Source organism: Teleopsis dalmanni, chromosome 2 (assembly GCF_002237135.1).
Source record: "Teleopsis dalmanni isolate 2A chromosome 2, ASM223713v2, whole genome shotgun sequence".
Classification (NCBI taxonomy): domain Eukaryota; kingdom Metazoa; phylum Arthropoda; class Insecta; order Diptera; family Diopsidae; genus Teleopsis; species Teleopsis dalmanni.
In genome coordinates, this window is record NC_051847.1 from 193681814 (window position 1) to 193691271 (window position 9458).

At 29.3% G+C, this 9458-nt stretch overlaps 1 protein-coding gene across 1 annotated transcript; it reads left to right on the forward strand.

Moving 5' to 3' along the window:
- Positions 1-545: 545 nt before the first annotated feature.
- On the forward strand, positions 546-5536 carry LOC119684636 (proline-rich extensin-like protein EPR1). Its single transcript, XM_038098716.1, has 3 exons — positions 546-812; positions 3836-4083; positions 4549-5536. Exons 1-3 carry the CDS (start codon positions 801-803, stop codon positions 4985-4987), a joined length of 699 nt encoding a protein of 232 aa, XP_037954644.1. The 5' UTR covers positions 546-800; the 3' UTR covers positions 4988-5536.
- Positions 5537-9458: the final 3922 nt, after the last annotated feature.

The following is a 9458-nucleotide window of genomic DNA, read 5'->3' on the forward strand; positions in this document are numbered from 1 at the left end:
AACAATCAACAAACAACAACAACTACAACAGCAACAACAAAGAGAAGAAAATGAAACTCTAACCGAGTTAAATAAATATGAGTTTATATATTATATTTATGTATATATAAACATATATTATATATTATTATTATAAATATTAGAAAAAAATTCTTAAAGCGTTTAACGAGTTTTGAAAGAGCAAGTGACTGTGTGAATGAGTGGATTACCAACGCCCGGTTACAGCCAACAACAAAAGTAACAGCACTAATACGAGCATTTCACAGATACTTGGCTGTATCTAAAGTTGACTTATTAGAGCACTTAACTGCTAAGTAAAAAGTAAAATTTTGTTGTTGTTAATAAATTATATATTTATATATGCTGTTTATATGCTATTTCAATCAAGCAAACTACACAACTACATTAACCGATAGTAAAGCCACAAAATAGCAACATTGTTAGGCTAAAGCGCAACAATAATCTGATTGAAAAGAGCCGAGCTTAATACACACAAATGCAGACTTAACCAAGGTTTTCCGCCGTTCGCTATAAAAGTCTAAGCCATGTCACTGCGGAAGACAGTTCATTTATAAATTTGTCGCCGTCGGTTTCAAGAAACAAATCCTCCCCGATACGCAACGTTTCGGTTAAGAGCCACGTGCGCCTACTAAATTAATAAAATCCTTTTCAACGGACAAAACGTAAAGGCTACGAAATTCAAAAAAATATCTTTAATTGGTCGCGATTCGCAGAGAGCAGTTTACATTGTCGCTTGAAGGATATACCCGCCCCGCCCAACGAACTACAACACAAAAAATATGTTCCGCTTTGTGAGTTTTTAAGTATCTTTATTATCAAAAAAAACAAAAAAAAATGAAAGACATCAGTGTTCTTCTCAAATTAAGAGTCAATGTGCTTCTGGGAATAAAAACTAAAATGACAAATTAAAGATTAAAGTCTATAATGTTGAACTTTTTATTGAGTCGGAGACAGAGTCAAGAGTTAACACATTTTGAGATTTTTTAATTTTTGTGACGTCTTTATAAGCAATTTTAAAGTGATGTTAAAATATTTAATTAAATACTATAAACGTTTTTACAATAATTAATATACTTGATACTTGACTTAGAGTAAAATATGTGAACATATATTTTAAAAAATCTTCTATTATATATAAATTATATGTAGATTATAAATTTAATTTTTAATAAAACATTTGAGTACTTCCATTTTGGAACAGTCCTCGTTTACACTAGGGAATTAAGTTTTATACTATGCAAATTGTTGCTTTTTCACCTCACTTTATTCTAAATATATAATCAACCAATTTTAATAAAAAAATTTTTACTAAATCACAAGTTGTTCGTTTAAGGCCAGGTACTTCATATATAGAAAAATATATGATGTTAATTTTTTTGTCGAATATGACGCGTCTTATGAAGAAAAGAAGTTATTATAAGGGTTCGAATAGTAATAAAAAGACAACAACAACAATTTAGTTAATTGAAATTTGACTGACCATACAACACTGTTTCAAGTATTACTAAGTATTCATCATCAGTGATCTTATGAAAAAGGCAAATTTGTCATTTATTTATTGTCATTTTATTTTATTTTATTTTATTTTATTATATTACATTTTATTTTATTTCATTTTATTTTATTTTATTTCATTTTATTTATTTTTTATTTTCTTTTATTTTATTTCATTTTATTTTTTTTATTTTATTTTATTTTAATTTATTTATTTATAAAAAAATAAAATATTTAAATTTTTTCTAATTAACTAAATTTTTGTTGTTGTGTTTTAATTACTATTCGAACCCTTCTAAAAACAATGTATTGTCATTTATATAGTAAATGTAAATACTAATTCAACGACTTCATTTTTCACATTCCAATTTAATACTCCATTTTAGTTTAATAGTTTAGTTGCGGTATTTTTTTTCTATTTTATAATATAATATAATATTTTAAAAAAATATTGATTTTTCTGGCAAAAAAATCTTGGAATTAAACATAAAAAAATAGAGTGTACCAAAAAACTTTACTAATCTGAGTAATATTTACAAGGCAAGTGCCACGAGAACAGATGTTGCGAAGATCCGGCTATAATTCTGCGGAACTTCAATTTACCCATATACCCATCCCCACATGTCAATGTTAAAGTGTGTATATACAATTCATTTTGCGACATTCTAACGGAATTTTCCACCCAAAATAGGTCAGACCCGATTTGAGAACTTTATTCCATAGCGAAATATAATGCAAGCATTTACTGATCATTTACTGATACTGGTCATTATTATGTCACACTATGTCATATAATCTAAAATTTTGAATTACTTTGACCTCTGAGTTTTCTGGAAAACATATATAATGCTATTTTGGTTTATTTAGGTGCAAACAAAATATCAAGTCACCATCTAGTTTAGAAAGTATTAAAGACGCATGTTTTATACTTTCTTCGGTTATTTATTTGGATATACCAAAAATATCCATTTTCAATTCAATATCTAGTATTTTAAGTATTGAAGAGGAACCCCCCATGAAATAATTTTTCAATTCATTATTTAGTTGATTTAGTATTGGAGAAAGACATTTTATCCTTTCTCCGGTTGTCAGAAATATTATTTTTCAACTGACTATCTAGTATTAAAAAGAGACATGATTTATATTTTCAACTTATTTAGACTTCTATAAATCTTGTTTGACGATGTCTTCTGGTAAAGCCTTTTAACGCAGAACTTTAATTACCTTGTGACAGTATCTTTTCAACTTGACTAGTAATAACTTTTCAGTAAAAATATTAGAAAATATGAGTAACAAAATTGTATGGAAAATAGAATATCGTATTATATTTTACCTATATATAGACTTTAATAGAAATAAATATGTGTTCACATACATCCATGCATCATATAATATTAAGACTTTATTAAAAAAAAAAAGATTAGTTATATACTCATAAAATTAAAAACTACTGACTTCAATTGACGTAGATTTAAAAAAGATATATTGGAATTTTAAAATTGTGAAATTGGCTAATATGTAAAGAAATGCACAAAACATTGATGCAGCTGATGTTTGTAGGTCTTTTTAAAAAATAATTGTATACCCATCAAAAAGACGGCAACGAACAATCATTCTTCCATCCAATGTCAGGATTACGCACTGAATTCAGCGAAACTTCTTTATCAAGGTTTCATGAACTTTGCTGGGCCAAGACATAAAGTCTTGCCTAACGCTTTGAGAGTAAATTAATGCCGTCTTAATGAATTCCGACCGTTTTTTCAACAATGGCTGGGAATACAAAATTCATCAAGCAGTGATAAGTCATAATAAATATTATAGTACCCTTGCAATCTCACTAATCAAATAGTAGGATATGTAGTTTGAACGAATTCAGTTTTATGGTCAGCAAAATTTCAATAAATAAACTAAAATTTTTGTTGTTCTCTCTTTATTTCTATACGAACCTCTCTAACTTTTAAATAGTTTCGTACCGTCATAAGACGAGTCATTTTCGGCAAAATAATTAATATTAAAAATATTCGGTTTTTGATTAAAGCGTTTTTTTTACATGAATTAAATGATATTGGTATTATGTATTGAATATTATTAACTAAATGATTAAATAAATAATTGGAAATTATTAAAATATCTAATAGCATTTTAAGGGTATTTGGTATTGTTCTGTATGTAATAAATGAAATATAATGACTAGATATAAATATATGTAATTACTTATTTATTGTTTTCATAATGCAACAATTAACGTTAGGGTATTATATATTATTCATATTCTAACTACTTCAAATTTTTAATTTTATCTCCTTTTTTAACATTACAGTTAGTAGTTACAACTTTAGTGGCTTTCGCTGCCAGTCAACACTATCATCAAAATCCGCAAACGGCGGCAATTATTAGCGAACAACGCTATCTCTCAGGTGATGGAAAATTTGGAGCTGCCTACGAACAGGAGGATGGCATTAATTTCAAAGAAGAAACCGACGCGGATGGTACACGTCATGGCAGCTACAGTTACGTAGATCCTACTGGCCAAAGACGTACGATTTCGTACACGGCAGGCAAACACGGGTAAGTGTAGGCGGTGCAAGCCAAAGCTGTAGAGTTGCACACAAGACAAAGCTTAAGAAAGCATTGCTGCAACATGCAAGCAAATTATATATGTTGCAACAATGCTAGTACTGTGCCATTATGACAACATAGTAGTGAAGAAAAAATATTGAAACGTGACTGGCTGTCGCCAACACCCAAACCGGTGCTGGGGTGCTACTGACCGAATTCCAAACGACAACAGCTGCAAGCATTTGAGATTAAATAGGAAAACATGTCAAACTATCTCTGTGGGGTTTTAAATTCCAATAGTAGAGGCAAAATAAATAAATGTTGTCATTTAAGCCAAAATTGAATTTTTAACGCTTAATTAATATTGTTTTTGTTATAAAATAGTGTTACTGATTTCATAAGTGTCATAGCTTTATATAATTTTTTACTTTCAATTATTTATTAAAAATACAATAATTTGTTTACTCTTTACAGCTTCCAAGCTGCTGGTGAACATTTACCTGTTGCCCCACCAGCACCACCACAGCCCATACCACAGCCTGGATATGCACCACAACCTCAATATCAGCCACCGTCACATAACGCCTATCGCGGCGGTAATAATGACTACGATGATGGCTCATATGATCCACGTTACAATGATCCTGGTTTTGGTCAAAATCAACAGCCAGCATATCAGCCAGCACCACAACCACAATATCGTCCACCAGCACCTACCTATAATCCACCACCACAGCCTGCCTATAATCCACCACAACAACAATATAATCACTACCAACCACAGCAACAACAACCACAACAACAACAGCACTACCAACACACCACACCCAATCCACATCGTTTCTCACCACCCGGTAAATTGTCACTTAATCGCACACCTGACGGTTTTACCTACAGCTTCAACAAGGTCTAGAATAATAATTTAGTATCTTGTTTAGTGTGTGAGAGAGATAGATTGAAATTTTAAATTGTTTTTATTTTTTCCTTTTATTATTTTCTTTTTGCTTTTGTGTTTTTTAATTTTATTTTGTAATGTAGTCGATACTCAAGAATTTCACATACTCTCATGTAACGTAACTGCCGCTATATACTTTCTACTATTTTAAGATCGCGATCTTTTCTACTCCCACAAATACTTTCATTTTCTCTTTTAATTATTCTTTAATATTCTCAAATTAACTATCTCTCATTTAGACTTTTATTTCATTTTATCTCTAATATCTAATATCTATTTCCTAAATAATTTTGATACTTCGATTTCTCTTGTGATATAAAAATTGTTGCAACAATTCCTACACATTACTTTTTAATATATCTATTCTTTTTTATTAAATCAAATTTTTAAAAGTTTTCTTTAACTATTATCAAGATATATATATCTTTATATATAATATATATTATAATATTAAACAATTTTAAATGATTTGTAAAAAAAGAAGTGTGTGTGCTTATTTAACGAAAAGAAAAAAAATTATAAATAAAATTTTATGATATAAAAAAAATGTGGAACAAATAAAAATTTTTTACTTATCAAAAACAATATAAGTATATATGATTAACTTTATTCCAAAAATCGCTAAGCGATGTAAACAGGACCTTTATTTACAATTATTTCAAGATATATAGTCTTTTCAAGATTTTATCTAATACACATTTAGTAATTTTACTTACTTAATTAGTTGGCCCTTACAGACGTGAGAAGTTCTGGGTCGCTTCAAATAGGCTCCGCCAGCGAGTCCGATTAGTTGCTTGCTGTCGCCAGTTACTGAGAACCCCCAAATCGTTGGTCACCTGGTTCTTCTTCACTAAAATCTCCTCTTCGGAATGAATGAATTCTAGTAATCAGGAAGGAGAGATTTGGAAGAGAAGCTTAATACCAATTCGACTATGTTCATCTAAACAAGAAACCAGGACGGGGCGCAGATAGTTTCAATTAATTAAAATAGTTACTAAGATCATATCTGATGTTTAAATCAAATTTAATATAAAAAGACTAACTAAATCGGTATGATTTAACTAAATCTTATTTAGATAAAATAATAGATCTTTTGTTCATACCGATGAGCATTCTGACAAACTGTCAAAAAATACTTACTTAAAAGTCTATTTTTTTGGAGACCAAAGTCAAAAAAATGCTTAATTTCTTTTTCATTCAAATTTCCTCACCTTTTATAATGAATGTTAAAAGGAATTTGCAATTTCTCTTCGTGCGTTCCTATACACCAGTCATCAGAACTTCAGGAAGGGTTGCAGTATTTTCACGGACCGCTTTAATAAGTTCTCAAGGTCTAGACTTGTTATAAGAGCATCATGTTAACCGGAAAGCTACATATGACCTAAGTGTCTTCCATTTGTTATTGATAAGCTAAAGAAAATTGAGATAAGTATATTGCCTAACGATCTCTAGAGGAACATAAACCGGAAACCCTACGGATACAACTAGAGTTAGCCAAAGCCAAATCGTCTGCTTTTTTATTTTATTCAATCTTCTATGATCAAGAACCCAAATAAAACTGTTGTCAGCTAACCGGTTTAGATCAAAATTTTTGTTTATTTTTTGTCCTTTTTTTGTGGTGAGTAGGTGGAATACTTTATGCGCTTGACAAATCGACCGTCGTCAACCTGGTGTGCCACTTGATTTCATTACATATTAATATGTAATATGCGGACTAAAACACGCCCTCTTCAGAAATGTTTATAATCTCATAATTTTTTGGAGTAGTGAAATTCATATATTTATTTATAATGCTTTCTACTGCCGTCAAAATAAGATTGGAAATTGGTTTTTCTTTTCGATTTTATTTCTTTTTCTTTTTTTTTTCTTTCTGTGGTGAGTAGGTAGAATTCTTTATGCACTTGTCAAATCTTCCGCCGTCAGCCTGCTGTGCTCCAGACTCCACAACATATTAATATGTAATATGTGGACTAAAACACCCTCTCTTCAGAAAGACTTATAATCTCATCATTTTTTGGAGTAGTGAAATTCATTATTTCATTTATTTATTTTTATTTTTGATGCTTTCTATTGGGGTCAAAATAAGATTGTTGGATGTATGCAGCGAAACAAAAAACTAGGAGTACAATTTAATGGTTTTTTAAATGACATTAAAAATAGACGAAGCTTTTAATAGTAATATGTTACACCTGACTTCATAGAAAAAGTGAATTCTATATAACTGGTATATATTTATATATATATTTATATATATTTATTAGTACTGCCATAACTTGGAGAACTGCCAATTACAAATAGTAAGGCTTTCTGCGTGTATTTTTAATATAATTGCTTTTAAGGTGTGTACGGTAAATACAAACATAATTATTTTATATGTAAATATATATGTGTATGTCTATATATATATGAAGTGTACATCGCTTTCTACATTTTAATATATTTTTAATCTGTAATTTTTTTATAAAATATTTATGCACTAAAAAGACGACTCTACTGCCTTTAAGAACGTTTCTACTATAATAAAAGCTATAAATTTTTAATAACATTTTATGTTGTAAAAAAATTTACATAAAATATTCATAAATAAAGAAAATCAAGGAAATATCTATATATAATATATATTTCAGCATATAATGTAAATATTTTTATTTCGCGTAAGACCATTGAAGCGCCAATTTTTTGCAATACCTAGACTTCAATAATGAATACAATGAATACAAAATGATTACAACACCTACAAAAACAAGAAAAAATTGAAGTACTTCTAGCTTGATTTAACTGCAGATACAAAGATACAAAGCTTAAAAAACAAATATGAGTTCATAAAATTAAATTATTAGCAATAATAAACAAAATAATGAAGCCCACGTTTAGCGATTTCTAAGCCGGAAAATAACGCCAGCCTGAGTTCCAGCCAATAAATTGAAGCATATAATTATGTTCTGTTGTATTCATATTAATTGGAATTAAATTTGAAATTGCAAATATTGATATACACATCATGTGATAATTATATAAAGAATTTAAATTATATCAACATTACTTTGTATATTTATTTTTAATATTTTTTTTTTTTAAATTATTAAAATGTTTTTATTAGTATTTTTGAAATTTGACTGGTTTCGCTTGACTTGTCATTTTGGTGCAATTGCCACACATTTCAATCATTTCAAAATCTTGATTGATTTTTATAAAATCAAAAATATCTTTAAAGTAATTTAACACAACAAATAGTTAACAAATTTTGCATGTACAAACGCCACAATTACAATTTTGATTACTGAAAGATACGAAAATTTGTTGGAAAAGTGTGGCAAGTCTCGGTTTGAGGCAAATTACAAATTCTTTCGCTGTTCAAGCGTGCGAAGTAGTTAATTTATGTTATTAACTTGGCTTATTAAACACTAATAGTCAAGGTCAACACTATTTAATGAATTTTTCTTTTATTTCAAATGTAGCCAATATAGTCAATGTAGCTACTTGGGCTTAGTTACTGCCTTAAGTTGCTCTAGTAAGCAGTAAAATTGAAATGAATAACCTCTTTAAGTCAATTTTTTAGCATTTTTCCTAGCTTCGAATGTAAACGGGTTTCGTTTATAAAAATGAAAGTTTAAATTAAAGTTGAAATATAATAATTATAATTTAAAATTCCTATATATAACAATATTCAATAGTCTCACATATCTATTTTTACACATATTTATAGTGTAATTGCAATGAAATCAAATTTATTGTAGAATATATCAAAAAATTGACAGGTTAATGTCACTGTCAAATAGAAAAATTAAACTTAAACATGCACTGTTAATCATTTTCAGAGCTCTAAAATTATTCACTAAACTTGATACGCTATTAACCCCGCCCTAACAATCCTCAAGTCCACTTCTAGACTCTCAGGAAGATATGCTGATTTAAGGTCTGTCATCAACTAATAGACAAATAAATGATATGATTTCTTTTTTTAGCCTAGTTAAAGCCTAGTGTGGGGTAGAGATAAGTCCCCCAGCCATTATAGAGTAAAAGTGCGTAATAGCACTAACTCAAGAAGAAGAAGAATCAAGAATCAAGTTAATAATTTTGTTGTTGTTGTGGTTTTACTCTTTACTCTTTTGTGACCGGGTGCTTATCCCTACCCCACACTAAGCATTAACTATACTAGAATTCATATCGTTTATTTATCGTTTAATAGATGACGGACCGTAGGTCAGCATATATTCCTGTGGGTCCTGAGGTGGACTTAAGGTTTGTTAGGGCGGGGCTGGGCAGCGTATCAACTGTTGTGAATAATTTTAGGGCTCTGTCCATGATGTATTTTTTTACTAAGGCGATCCTTTGATCTCTGTGCATGTCTGTTGTTCTAATATACCATTAAATCTTAAATAGTCTTCTTATAACCAGGTTTTGTGCTATCTGTAAATGCTTTATGGCA